The following is a 14096-nucleotide window of genomic DNA, read 5'->3' as shown; positions in this document are numbered from 1 at the left end:
AGGCGACTTTAGCTCAGTTAACTACATTGACCGTCTAATGTGCATTGAATGTAACATAGTCATGTACTGGAATTTGGCCAGAGATCGCTGGGCCAACTGTACGCTAACTAAGTAGTGGAGTATGAATAATATGCTCAGTATACTACTAAGGCCAATGATCTCTACTGGAAAATGGAGTTGCTTCTAACCGCACTATACTCTCGCCCCAGCCAAGATTATAAAACAGCTAGTCAATCATAGTCTGCACTTGCGGATGTATCATACTCTGAACTGCCAATCAACAATGCACTGTATATGGTTTCTTTAATGCCAAACATAGTTTTAAAAAGCAGGCGTCGTCTCGCGACATGCAAGAAATATAGAAGATGCTCAAGTCATTATCAAAAACATGGAGAAGGTAGATGCGCTATATGCTTTATCAAACAACAGGGGTATGCCGAGATAAATCATCGATAAATCGCTGGAAAGCCATCGATGCAAGCCCGCCCGCCTTCAGACTTTCCAAAGAGGATCGCTGCACAATGTTCAACTCGGACATCGACTCTAATTCTTAGTTGCTTTGGAATGCGTTGAAGGCCTTGTAGGTGTATCCAATGAACGGAAGGCTCATCTCGGCCTCCTGTTCATCGGGCATAGCACGAGCTTGAGCACGATGGATGGCGCTGGTATCTTCCTGAGGAATCTCGTCGATGGGGAAGTAAGACACGTCAATGTTCGAGCTCAACTTGGGCTCAAACGGAGCACGGATGTTGCGAAGCTGCTCCCAAACAACACCACGGAAGAATGGGTGGTTCTTGATTTGGGTAGCACCTCCAAACTGGCCACCCTCGCTCCCAATGCGGTGGTCTGTATCACATAGGAAACTACAAGAGAAAGACGTCATTAGTCTAACACACACAACACATACACACACACGACCGAGTTCAGGAAAGGACTCACCTTCGGATCAGGCCCTCGGATTCACGAGAAAGAGTAAGCTCCTCGGGGAAGTACAAGCACTCCCTCCAGTTCACGATCTTCCGGTAGGTATCGGTCGTGTCTTCAGCACAGAACGGAGGCCAGCCGACAAGGCATTCAAACATGATGGCACCAACAGACCACCAATCGCAAAGGTAGGTGTATCCTTGGCCGTTGAAAATCTCAGGCGCAATGTAGTCGGGCGTGCCAACCGTCGAATAGGCCATGGCCCGGCGGGACTTCCTCCAGGTATTGATTTGCCCACGGTTTGATACCGTCAAGTTGATCGCATCATTAAAGTAGCCGGAATTGCGGTTCTTGTCTTTTGATGTTGAATTTTTTAGGAGATTTTGGTAGTAGGAATTATCATGCGTCTTCTTGCCTCCCGTGGAAAGACCGAAGTCGGTAAGCTTGACGTGGCCGCCCCTATCAAGAAGAATGTTGTCCGGTTTGATATCACTGTCCATGGCAGTCTTGTTAGTATATGGTGAATAAAAGCAGCCTCACATCCAGTCCCACGTGAGATGCAGTACAGGGCTGCTAACTGCGCGATGGTGCAAGACATCAAAGCAGGAGAAGAAAAGGGGGGACGTACCGGTGAAGGAAACCAAGCTTGTGAACAGCTTCGATAGCCATAACGATTTCAGCCATGTAGAATCTAGTGATATCTTCAGAGAATATTTCGTACTTGATCAGCATGGTCATCAGGTCGCCACCTGGCAGGAACTCCATCAGCAAGTAGAGGTATGCAGAATCCTGAAACGATGCATGCAACTTGACGAGCCATGGGTTATCCTTGGAATCGGCCAAAATGTCACGCTCAGCACGAACATGTGCCAGCTGGTCCTTCTTGAACATCTCTGTCTTGATCAAAGACTTAAGGGCGTAAATCTTGCCATCAGTCTTTCTTTGCACAAGTTTCACTTCACCGAAAGCACCCTTTCCAATAACCTTGATCGTCTGGAAGTTTGAAGGAGTCTCCCGAGTCCGGAGGAATCGCAGAAAAGTGGACTCTTTCTTTGAAAGGACCTCAGCCTCCTGGCATTTCGTGTCCGGTGAAATACCTGGATCCCTGATCATCTTCTCAAGCTCAGCAGAACTGCGCATATCACCTCAGATGTCAGCTCATTCAAGGTGATATTGTCATAGAAACTCGGCTACTTACCGCATATTACGATCGCGCGCACGTTCAATATTCTCGTGGAAGAACACATTCACCAACTCTTTGGCCGCTTTGCCTCGCTTGTGGATATTCTCCGAGAATCGTTCCGGGTAGCGTTGCAGCTCTTCATTCTCGGCTGGAGTCCGAGAACTGCGAGGCATAGGCGGGGCCAAATGACCCTGTGGTGGTTGCTGCCCCGGGGCAGGTGAACCACCCGCCGTTCGCGGTCTCTGCGCAGGAGAAGCAGAGCGACCGAAAAAGCCGGTGCGGTTGGCGTTCAAATCCTGGTTGGAAAACTGCTGGATCAGACCGTTGGTGCCATCGTTGGCATTGTAGGCCATCCGAGATTGATAGGCCGCCGGCTGGGAGGACGGTACGTTGGGCTGGCTATAGTGCGGCTGAGCGTACGCTTGCTGCGGAGGGTAAGGATTGGCCACGAAATAACCCTGACCATATGCTCCATTCTGAGCCTCGACGTAATCCTGGGGGCCCTGACTTTGATAAATCGGCTGAGGGAATGCGGAGGGAGTGGTAGGATACGCGCGGTTGTTGGCGGCGGCATTGAAGTTACGATCATTGTACCCGAAATTTAGATGGAGGCGGTTGTTGTTGGGGTCCATCTTGAAGATTTCTCCCGGGTACAAACCGTGATAGGCACGGGATGTGGGATAGACAGAGTTCAGCTCAATACGGAGGTGGAAGGAGAGGTTGAAAACCACAGGGGGAGGGGAAGTAACTAAAGGGGCGGTGGTGGCTGAGACGGGCAAGTCGCCAGCAAGTGTTTGTGAAGAGGGGAAAATAGTGGAGAGCGGTGGTCCGTCCTCCACGCAAGAATTCCAGGAACAGTACCCCTTAATCGCAGAGCCAAGTCAAAGGGGATGAAAGAGGCAATAGGCCCGCAGAACGAAGCACCGAGAGGACGAACAAAGAGATCCGACCAGGAGAAGAGAAGAGGAGAAAGAGTTCATCTAACTGACCGGTCTGTTTGGTAACTTTTCGGGTGTCTGGACCCTTGCTACGGCGCGCCAGTGGAACCACCCGTGCGGAACAGGGGTTGGAGATGAGGCTCTCAGGCACAAGTTTAACAGTAGTTTAACTAGGTATAGGGTTACGAAAGTGATAACTCCGTAGGATATATCATCCAAAGTACAGAAAACACGCATCTATTATGGTGGGCATGCAATGTAGCACGTAGAGTTAGCTAAGATAGAGGTAGGTTAATTCATGTATACTATACCCGCTTAATCAGACAAAATCATATATCCACAAATACGCTGGAGAATAAAACAGATCAACATCTATTGTAAATAAAAGTCAAATATAGAGTGTACTTGAACCCCAGTTGTCGTTGTTACACGTTGAGCAACCTACTCTGGAGATGAGTGACGGACTCGTACCAGTCGATGTATCGCACCCGGATAAACTCCCCTTCCGACGGAGCTTTGCAGGCATCCCGAACTTTTCGACAAATCGCTTATCAGAGTTCTCGATGAAAAAGCAGATTCCTCTCTTTCCCCACTATTCGCTTCTTCATATCCCTGAAATTTTTATATAATTAGCGGAGTCTCTGTTGTATCTAGTTTATTCTTAATTTCCTTCTCAGACAGACTGAGCGCATGGCGGACTCCCCCAGTGCCGCCGCGGCTTCAGGCCCGGCCCAGTCTACAGCCAAAGGTGCCAAACCACAAAACCCAGCCATGCGAATGATTGGTATATCCCTCCCATTCTTCATGAATGTGACCATACGTAATAACCGTTGACCCAAGGAATGCCAAACTTCCGTTTCAAACTTCCCTCCCGGAACTGGATGATCTTCCTCACGATAACCGGCTCCTTTGCGACGGCCCTGATCTATGATCGCCGAGAGAAAACACGTACACAACAAAAGTGGTGTGATTTGGTGGCGCATCTGTCGAAAGAATCTCTTCCTGTCGACCAAACCCGCCGAAAGTTAACAGTGTATCTGGCCGCTCCCCCTGGTGACGGGCTCCGCCCGGCGCGGGATCACTTTAAGGAATATGTTAAGCCCATCCTCGTTGCGGCGGCTCTGGACTACCACGTTATCGAAGGAAGAAGGGAAGGTGATGTGAGAGCCGTTCTATCGGAACGAATTCGCAAACTGAGAAGGAAAGCTGGGGAGCCGACGACTGTGGTGGATGAGGCCAGCACCGAAGACGTTGTTGCCGATGCAAGACGAAGAATCGGTGTCACAGATGAACCAGGACCAAAGGGAGATCTGGTGATTGGGCGCCATACCTGGAAGGAATATGTCCGTGGCCTCCACGAGGGCTGGCTTGGACCTCTTGATCCTCCACAACCGCCTGCTGAGCCTGTAGATGCTCCTTCGCTCAAAGCAACAGAGACAAATGCCTCTGCCGATGGCACTCCCGCAGCAGAGAACCCCGAAAAGAGTGAGATAGCGGAGAAGAAAGAAGAAAAACCGAAGCCCACCGGCCCGACTCCAGCTTATATCGCCACTGCGGATTATTCGTCGCAAAATCTTCCACAATCCATTCCCCAGGCCTTTGACAGCTCTATTCCCATCACTTTTCCTCATATCCTAGGTTTCTTGAACACTCCGATCAGACTCTATCGATACTTGAATAAGCGCCACCTTGCTGAAGAGGTGGGACGAGATGTTGCGGGTGTTGTTCTTGCCTCGAATTCTAGACCCTATCATGATAACTCCTTCAGCGCTGACTCTGAATATCATGCGGCGAATGTTGATGCGACTCTGTCACCCGCTGGAAACTACGAACAACAGTCAATCCTTAAAGAAGAAGAGCTGGAATGGCACAAATCGGTGCACAAGAAGGATGAGTCCAACCCCGACAAAGAACGCGAATGGATCAACGAAGTTGTATTAGATCCTCGAATTGCATCTCGCATGCAGCGTTTCGTCCTCTCTCCTGAAGAGGAGGCTCGCTCACAGCGAATCCGCGAGGGATCCGAGTACATTATCGGGGAAGATCGACCTGCGCCTGTCCCGTTTTGGAAGCATCTGTGGATCAAATATGGTTATGGAGAGGATGAAGCGACCCTCCGGAGAAAGCCAATTGTCGGAAACCTCGATGAAGAGGACAGTCAGTGATGTTGGCATTCATGGAACTTGTTGTATTGGATGATTGAAGTATTTATAGACATTGGCACAGGAACCACTCCGCTGTACCACCATTCTTTTAACATTTGTACATTAGTCTAGACTTAGTGCTATACATGTTTATATAAAAACTAGAGGTATTAAAGCACTGACTGTTTGTAGTACTTCAATGTACGCGGAACCTATAAATTTTAAACCATCTCTTGAAGTGAAACAAAGGCTTGGATTTGAACATTGGACTACATATGGAAGCACCTACACTACCAAGCTCTTGCCGGAAAGAATCCACTACACAAACACCCAGTCCTTACGACCCTTGATAACCTAAAGAGCAGATCATCTACAAGAATTGGAATATTTCCCTTTTCCACCGCCTTTAGGGAATTCCCTTTAGCCAGAACAGCCCAACGCAACGCAATATCTGCCCCTGATAATAATATAGCAAATACAAGTTGCATTTTCTCTGATATAAAAGACCTACATGTCAATAAAATCTATTGTGAAGACAAACTTTTCGACCAACTAAGAACTCGGGCTCTTAGTGAGCCAAAATAGTGAGTCAAGTCATATAGAGTTTCAACCCCTACGAATTCAACGGAGATTTTCAAGTGGAAGACATTAAATAATGATTCAAAAATAGAAAAGAGAATATAAAACCACTGGTTTACAAATAGAAGCTTTCCAGATAACGCCATCAAAGAACTCAGACAGTGTTGCCTAAGAAACCATTCACCTCCCGGCAATAGGTTAATGCCTACCGGTGCCTAGAACTTATTAACCATCTAATTGGTTGAATGATTGATGCTGGTTGGGTTTCCTGGGAGATGTTCAAATCGCTTCGAAATACCTAGGTAGGGTAATGGATATCCTTGACGAGAAGGTACTCGCGACCTTCCTATCTGATTTGAACCGTATCTAGTGGAATTACGTAGACACAACTATGTATCAATAGCTGAGGCGATATCAGGGGAACCATAGGACTTTCATTGTTGCTAACTTGTGCAATGCACAGTAATCTGTCTATCATGGTAGTGGGTATATCTTATACTAAGATGTGGACAAGACGATGAGAAGATTTGGCATAATTAGGAATGCCTTAGTTGTCCAGCATAAGACTCACAATAATGATCTGGAACTAGGTAGTGATAAGATATCTACTATCTATAGTTATGCAAACTACAATTCAATATACCTGTCTCTGCAAACCTTTGTAAAGTTTACAACCAAGCAACATTGTGCTACGTAAATCTTCAGATAATCCATGCTACTAGAAGTGACTCAACGTCGATATTTAGTATCTAACCAAGGCATTAAACTAAGGTTCGGTTCCATTCTATCTTCCTTAACATCTCTACCCGCTAATCTCAGCCCAAAATGATGATATTCCTAGCCTTTACTTACCGGAAACCATACCGCTATTCGTCTCCTGGTTGTATTCCAGCATCAGTACAAATTCTACAGTTAATAATACACTAGACTGCATCAAGACAACAAAGAGTATTTAACCCCTCAACGTAGCAATATAACAGATATCCATATTCCACTATCCTCAGTTTATATTCCATTCCCCAACCCATCCCAATTACTGTAGTACAATGGCCATATCCACCCTCATCTTAGCCCCCAGTGCCTGGTACCCTCCCACTGCCTTCAATCCCATCATCGAGAAGCTCAATCCCCATGGCTATGTCTGTCACTCCATCGTCTTCCCCTCTATTCAGCAGACACCCGCTGTTGAGGACCTCCAGCCCGATCGACGCCGTCCGAACCCTGGTAGAAGCCGAGGCCAATGCCGGAACGGATGTAATGGTCGTCTCCCACAGCTGGTCCGGTCTGCCCATGAACAGCGCCCCTGGCCGGTCCGAGTAAGACAGACCGTGAGAAGGAGGGCAAGACCGGCGGTGTAGTCCGTCTGGTCTTTGTCACCGCGTTTATTCCAGACATTGGACAGAGTCTCATCGCGGCGTTTGGGGGAACGTCTCCGGATTGGTATATTAGGGATGTAAGTCCTCTTCCCCTTCCCCCTCCCTTCTTTGTATATGTATAAACACCCATAGATGTTATATACTGGATAATGAAGAATCTAATTCAAATCTAGGAGAAAACCAGCACCGTCACAGCCAATGACCCAGTCAACTTATTCTTCCATGACGTTCCGGATAGGCATGAGTGTGCCAAAACTCTACGTCCTCACGCTGGGCCACGAAGAACGCCCCCGCCACAGGTGCGGCTTATCTCCATATCCCTGCATCGTATCTCCTCTGAGAAAAGGATCGCGCCCTTCCGTTGTTCGTGCAGGAGTGATGGTCGAGAATGTGCGCAGCACGGGCGCGAATATTGAGACGGAGAAAATCGATACTATGCACAAACCCTGATTGGTGAAGCCCGATGCCGTGGTGGATTATATTCGAAGACAAGCAGGGGAGAGTCTGTAATTTGGGGTTTGTACATGACTGATGGATAGATGGGGTCATGTCTGCAGATAGAAATTACTGTTTATGTATTTGTCAAATTCCGAAATCATGATGTAGTTATTATATACAGACTTTCAATATTGGAGTTAGGATGCACTTAAGTTACTATACTTGGATACTTCACATAGTACTCATATAATTGTCAATTTTAAGGACGACAGTATCGTCGAACCGCCAGTGTAGCCTTGATGGTATACGATGGAGTCATGGGGATCTTCTCGATGTGGCCACCGCCGCAGGAGATCCAGGGCTCGCCTTCTAACTCCGAAATCACGGCACTTCAAAGACACCCAGGCCAGGACAGTAGCGGAATGATACCTAGGTCCATGAGCACGTTAGGGGGGTTATTCTCATAACCAGCCCTGAAGCTGTTGACGATCTGCTCGCAGAGATCTACGCATCTCTCCATCGTGAGAACGAGCTTATCGTAGACCATTTCCAATAAACTGAGAAAGGTTTCCACGTTCATCTGGAGGATGACGTTATGCATTCGGATCAGGCCTATGATGCGGGTTCCTCTATCGTGTGAGGTGAGAAGCACAAAACAAATTCCTCAAAGGCCGTCATATGGTCCATCAGGTTGATTCACATTTTGTGTTGCTCTATGACTAATATAAAAAGATCGACCGACCAATCTCGCATACACACATCGCAGATAGACCAGAATCGGAAAACATTGTTTATTATGGGATCGAGTTTGTCCTTTGCTTCGGAGGCTGGATTTCAAGATGGTTGTATTGTATCTTGGTTAGATGAAAATCGCTTGGGTAAAGTCTTATAGAGGCATTCGGTGAGTCAAAGTGCGACGACTGGATGTCCAAATGCGCGAATGCTCTCGCAAGTGTTGCTTCAGAGGTAGCTGCTTGGGTCTTGTCTGTTTGTTTGTTTTTCCAGTCGATTATAAAGACCTACCAGGATAGACAACCGACTAACGTGGCCCTTCTGGTTTGCTAGTATGTGCATCTCATTCTTGAGATGCATCATTGTTGTGACATAATTCTCCTGAATGAACTCATAGAAAACAAAAATGATACAACAAACCAAAGCTGTAATCGTAGCTGGGATCCTTCGACCCCAGACGCCGTAGTAGAATTGAGATTGCTCTGCAATACTGCTCTTGGGCAAAAGATGAATGCAGACTCATTCAATACCGTGTCTCCCGCTACTACTGCCTCTATAACATTGTGAAGTGCCCCGAGTGCGACCGCAGCACGGCACACAGCCGGCTCAGCTTGGCTGAGCTGAAGCATTAATTGCTGCCACGCCTCGGAATCAAATTAGCCAACCAGCATGGGCACCGTATAGTTCTGGAAAAGGCAAAGCATCGTCGTTCGTTGGAGGTGGTCCCGGCAGTTTCGGACTGACATATGCACCGGGACCAGCCTGGGTAGTCTTTTTTTTTCGTGCGGCCGCTGGTAGTTGAAATAGAGTATATCCATCGCATGTCTGCCCTGTGGAGGTACAGTTCGTGCAGGTACCCAGGGTCTCATCACATTTGATATGCCTAAAAGTAATAACTAAGTTGAGATATGTGTGGCTTACTAATATTTTTGATCGTGAGAAAAGAGAAAGCTCGGAGGCGTTGGCGGCTTTCAACTCTTAATGGCCATGGATATTATATCACTATGAAGTTTATCAACTTCTGTAATAATAATAAGATCCTTTTGGCTATTTATCCTCCTCATTCTACGCATTCTTTGCAGCCTTTGGATGTTGGTATCTTGGTCCTTTGTCTACGGCATACAGTAATAAATTGGAACAATTGAAGTCTCAGGGAATCAGCTATATTACAAAGCGAGCCCTTTTTTTTTTGGCTCTTTGGCTGTCATGGAAAGATGCTTTATTACGCAAAAATATTAAAAGTATATGTAGATCTGTCGGTTTATATCCTTGGGATCCAGAAAAGTATTAAGGCGCTTTACTAGGAAAGACGAAGAAAGGCCATATTCTAGTAACTCCTCTAACTCTATCCTTAAGGCAGAAGACTGGCAGAGTATTGAAAAGCTTCTACGGCAAGTTTTTTTTGATGTGTACGATCAAAAAGCTTAAAAGCTTAACAATACTATGCATCATCTTTCTGCAGAGAATATCCTTCTTAAGCTACGCTGTACAGGCCTTGAGAATGCTCTAGGAAATGAACAGAAAAAGTGCTAGCGTGGAAAGCCTCTCAATTTGAATTGCGTGCTCCAGAAGATGGCAATGCAATCTTTTACTCTCCCAATAAGGTTTAACAAGCTCGTGACCTTCAAGCTCAAAAAGAGTATGCTGTACGACTTGCTCAGGCCGCAAAACAAGATAAAAAGCTTCGCGGAGAACATAAAAGGGAGGAGAAAAAGTTTTTAATGGCAGGACGCAAGAAAATACATGCTTTAATAAGGAGCACGTCAGGAAATGGCGGCCGAAAGAGACCAAGAGAATGTTGGGGGTGGGCGCATACTCAAACTCGTGCCAGCAATCGAAGAGATCCGTGTACTTGACGCAGACCTCATGGCCGTTTGCTGCGTAGACAGCATCCGCATCCACAATGTGATCGGGGCAATACTCTGTCGCCCACCCAGGAGTGCAGACCCAGGTACTCTAGCGCGTAATTGATATTTTCCAGGGTTAAGGGAGATAGGGTGAGGTGACCGCAATTCTATCAAGAGGCTGGGCACTTCCGTTTCATTTGCCTCCTTGAGTTCCTGGGTTAAGCCACTCAGGCTGGCAGCATCGGAGCTTGCAGGGTAACCGAGTTTCATGTTTAACCAGCGATGTCATCGCTCCCACTGCGATTCACCTTCCAGACGAGGTCGGGTATTCCCCAGTCATGTCATCAATTATACATGGAATTTGCCTGGACCTGGGCGACGTGGACGATGGTTCCATTGAATAGTGAATGGCGGCCGTGCTTGGGATATGTAGCCAGTCAATCGGCGAGTTTATAGTCATGATCAAGATAGGATGTTGGAGGCTCACCCGTAGGGAGGCTCAAGTCAAATCCTACTTGAGGCATGGCTTGCCCCATGGGCGGGGACAATCATAAATTGCACCGACGCGGAGGAAGAGAAATAACAGCGTAGATACAGAAGATGGGTTGGTTTCAGTCATTTTGGGTTGCTGGACGAATGAATTGTGTGGAAGCCGTTTGAAGGGTGGGCAAAGAAAAATAATTAATTGGATTACGTTACTCATCATTCCGGATGCCTTTATTCTTAACACAGTATAGCAATAGATAACCTAGACTTAGCCTTACTTAAATACGGCCAATTCTAGGGTTCTCTTATGCAAATTAGGAATAAATCCTACTGGAGAATGCACACTGTACACAATAAAAATATTCGATAAAGACCTGGCGCACTACTATACTCCAAGTCGGACCAATAGACCAACTCAATACTAGTACATCATTCTTGATTCGCACTTCGCCGGTCTGAACCCCTGCGTAGGACAAGGTCTTGTCCATATCAGGTCCGATTTCCTAAGCCTTTGGATCGAGTATTTAGAAATATCTATATTCGAATTTTAATATCAATATCATCATAGACTTCCCATGAACGTAGATGTGGCCGGGTGAGGAACATGACCTTCCTATAAAATCAGTCGCTGCTTCCACACACATGGAGCCGCTAAAAACGTCCTTCAGCTCAGGCGAAATGCGGTCGACTCGGGCCACTTGTTGGAGGCTTTTTGAGCGTACGCCGTCTTTGCAGCTTGATCACTTCCCCACTCGCCTAGCAAATTCAGTCCAGCCAGAGCACTCTCAATGGAGACGACGTCGGAATCGAGTGTGGCGGTAAGGTCCTTCTCGCACTGGGATTTCGACTCCGAGTTCAGGAGCTGTCCGCAAGTCAGACCTGCTTGTGTGTGCGGGACACTATCCTTGTGCGCGGCGGTAAACGAATTATTCCACTTTTCCAGATTTTGTGATTTGGGGAGTAGAGCCTCAAACTCGGCGTTGACAACCTCTGCAACTTGGGGTACGAGTGGCTCAGATAAGCTGTCCAGTGCTTTGCGGAACCGGAGGAGTTGAACATGAAGAGTCGGGTTGGACGGGTCGATAGCATGCGCGGCGGACAAGCATTTAAGTGCGAGCGCATATTTGTCTAGGTAATCGAGGTTAACACACTTCCGATACGACGGGGAGAACATCATGGAGTCAGCATACTTTTCCTGAGATACACTTCAAACCCAAGGCATTGGGCCTCAATATTCTTAGGGCAATATTCCAACAACGGGGTCAAAAACTTGGTCGCCTCTTTCAGTGGTTCCGATGTCTGAACAAGCTTGTTTCCAAGTGGATCTGGATCCTCCTTTTTCGCTTCTCCATCGGCGCCCTTTGCAGTGGCTGCGGCTGCCTTTCTCGCCTCTCGCTTATCGGATTCGATCTTTTCCAACCGTTGCTGTTCCTTTTTAGCCTTCTTGAGGGCCTTCTTGCGTTCAGCATCGTCCGTCGCATCCCCATTGACGCCGCCGGGCAATGGTCCATGAGCAAGATTGGGCTGGTCATGGAGAAGCAAATATGCCTTGATGGCAGAGAGAGCCATCCTCGCGTAGAAAGGATGTTCGCGCAGACGATCTTCCCAGCGCACCATGTCAACGTACGCTCGGATCATACCCTTCCGGAGAGAGAAGCTGTGGAAATCGAATTGGTCCTCTTGCCACACATCAAATATATTATACACAGCGTGGAAGCGCTTGAGGGCAAGTCCAAGTTTATGTTGTCGAAGGTACGACTCGCCATCTTCCGTCAAATACCAGACACACTGCATCTCGTGGAGATCACCCAATGCCCCTCCAACTGTCTCATTCCGAGTGAACTTGCTCATGTTCTCGAGTGCCTTGTCATTTTCGTTATTGCGAAGTTGGTATTTCGCTGCCTTGGAATTGATATAGCGGTCTTTCTCGTCGAGGATTCTGGCCTTTTCCATCTCTTCTGCGGCCTTCTCAAGGTTCCCATAATGTTTCCATATCCTCGCCTTCATCATCTGGTACTCAACGGCTTTAGGGGATAACTCGATAGCCTTCTCAACGTATTCCATGGCCTTGGGCAAGTTGCGACTGATGTGATAGTTGTAATGTTGGGCGAGGAAATAGTAAGAAGAAGAGAGGAATTCTGTGTTGTCTCCGTTGGCCTGGTTCTCTCCATTCGACTGCGGCACCACCTTGCCCGAAGCATAGCTTTCGACGAGCTCCTGCACCGTATCACGTTTTTCGGTGTTGCTGTACAAAGTCTTGATGTTCGCAAACAGCGATGGTACACCCTTCTTGAGCATGCGCTGTAGATAAACGTCGGCAGCTTGTTTGAACTCGTCCCCCTCCAAGAAGTCCAAGGGGATTCTTCGAGGAGCATCACCTCGCGGGTTCTTTTCCGCCCAGTGATCATATACAGCTTTCAATGCCTTGTGGTCGGTTTCTGGAATTCCTTTGGTCCTAATCAGGGCGTTGTAATAGATCGAGTTCTCCGGGTTGCGTTCCAGAAGAGCAGTGTAAGCGGCCTCTGCTTCGGCCTTTCTGTCTAGTCGCAGAAGGTAGTCCGCCTTCATCTCCATCACCGCAAGTACATCCGTAATCCGGTGACCTACAGCCTCAAGATGTTCCAGAGCCTTCTCAACCTTGCCCGCCTCGGCCATTATGCTGTTCTTGTACAGGACGGCCTCCGAGTGCTCCATGTCGGCAAGTGGCGGAGGACTTTTGAGGGTCTCCTCGTAGGTCGTCAGCACCTTCTCTGCTTCTTCCAAATCGCCAGAGAGGTGGTGCGCAATTGCCAACGCCGTCCAATTTTGTCGAAAAGCGGGCCGGGCCTGCAGCATCGCACTCCTGCTCTGTATATAACCCTGGTAATCCCGCATCTGCATCTGGAGCAGAGCAAGATCCCGCTGGATGGGCTGGGAGTCCGGCTCAATTCTTAAAGCAAATCGGTATGCCTTGATTGCCTCTTCGTAATTCTTTTCGGCGCGATATAGCAATCCATAAACGTGCCAGCAGATATGCGACTTCATGTCATTCTTCAGAGCTACCTTGGCCAGCGCGAACGCCTCTTCTTGCTGTCCTTGGTTGCTCATGATCAGAGCCTTCATCGCTAGGGTATCGCCATGGTTAGGGTTCTTTTTGAGGATTTGCTCGGCGGTTTTAATTCCTTTTTATTTGCAGGGAAAAAAGATTAGCTGTCATACGCATCCGCACAGATGTCTACAGTGTTCAGACCCGGTCGCAAACCCACCCTTTTTATGTTGCTTGTTTTCATAGTGACGAACCACCTGGCGAAATAAGGACGCATCCTTGGAGCTCAATTGCTGCGGCATTGTGGCGGTTGGGGAAGGCTGGCAGAGGCGAGGGACTTGCCAAGTCACTGTTTGTGGGCGAAGCTGGAAGTGCGCGGGGACTCTTTCCTCCGGCAACGCTGAGAGTGGATCAGGCAGCGATA

The 14096-nt window shown here is 47.8% G+C and overlaps 6 protein-coding genes across 6 annotated transcripts; 2 read left to right on the top strand and 4 right to left on the bottom strand.

The window, feature by feature from the left end:
- Positions 1 to 550: 550 nt before the first annotated feature.
- Positions 551 to 2739, bottom strand: CBK1 (serine/threonine protein kinase CBK1; the record flags this gene model as incomplete). Its single annotated transcript, XM_033569184.1, has 4 exons — positions 551 to 863; positions 940 to 1416; positions 1553 to 2056; positions 2123 to 2739. The coding sequence occupies 4 exons, from the start codon at positions 2737 to 2739 to the stop codon at positions 551 to 553; spliced, it is 1911 nt and encodes a 636-aa protein (XP_033427990.1).
- A 996-nt stretch (positions 2740 to 3735) lies between these two features.
- TIM54 (Tim22-complex subunit TIM54) lies at positions 3736 to 5210 on the top strand (the record flags this gene model as incomplete). The annotated part of the gene is made up of 2 exons (XM_033569183.1): positions 3736 to 3829; positions 3886 to 5210. The coding sequence occupies 2 exons, from the start codon at positions 3736 to 3738 to the stop codon at positions 5208 to 5210; spliced, it is 1419 nt and encodes a 472-aa protein (XP_033427989.1).
- A 1604-nt stretch (positions 5211 to 6814) lies between these two features.
- ATNIH1004_004512 (uncharacterized protein) lies at positions 6815 to 7560 on the top strand (the record flags this gene model as incomplete). The annotated part of the gene is made up of 3 exons (XM_033569182.1): positions 6815 to 6992; positions 7067 to 7221; positions 7318 to 7560. The coding sequence occupies 3 exons, from the start codon at positions 6815 to 6817 to the stop codon at positions 7558 to 7560; spliced, it is 576 nt and encodes a 191-aa protein (XP_033427988.1).
- A 281-nt stretch (positions 7561 to 7841) lies between these two features.
- On the bottom strand, positions 7842 to 8183 carry ATNIH1004_004511 (uncharacterized protein; the record flags this gene model as incomplete). The annotated part of the gene is made up of 2 exons (XM_033569181.1): positions 7842 to 7951; positions 8012 to 8183. 2 exons carry the CDS (start codon positions 8181 to 8183, stop codon positions 7842 to 7844), a joined length of 282 nt encoding a protein of 93 aa, XP_033427987.1.
- A 1894-nt stretch (positions 8184 to 10077) lies between these two features.
- On the bottom strand, positions 10078 to 10431 carry ATNIH1004_004510 (uncharacterized protein; the record flags this gene model as incomplete). Its single annotated transcript, XM_033569180.1, has 1 exon — positions 10078 to 10431. The coding sequence occupies one exon, from the start codon at positions 10429 to 10431 to the stop codon at positions 10078 to 10080; it is 354 nt and encodes a 117-aa protein (XP_033427986.1).
- An 880-nt stretch (positions 10432 to 11311) lies between these two features.
- Positions 11312 to 13974, bottom strand: ATNIH1004_004509 (peptide alpha-N-acetyltransferase complex A subunit NAT1; the record flags this gene model as incomplete). The annotated part of the gene is made up of 3 exons (XM_033569179.1): positions 11312 to 11775; positions 11838 to 13751; positions 13893 to 13974. The coding sequence occupies 3 exons, from the start codon at positions 13972 to 13974 to the stop codon at positions 11312 to 11314; spliced, it is 2460 nt and encodes an 819-aa protein (XP_033427985.1).
- Between the last annotated feature and the right edge of the window lie 122 nt (positions 13975 to 14096).

Source organism: Aspergillus tanneri (assembly GCF_003426965.1).
Source record: "Aspergillus tanneri strain NIH1004 chromosome Unknown AapTan_3_pilon_pilon_pilon, whole genome shotgun sequence".
Taxonomy (NCBI): domain Eukaryota; kingdom Fungi; phylum Ascomycota; class Eurotiomycetes; order Eurotiales; family Aspergillaceae; genus Aspergillus; species Aspergillus tanneri.
The sequence above is the reverse complement of the archived record's forward strand: the minus strand, read 5'-3'. Positions and strand labels throughout refer to the sequence as shown.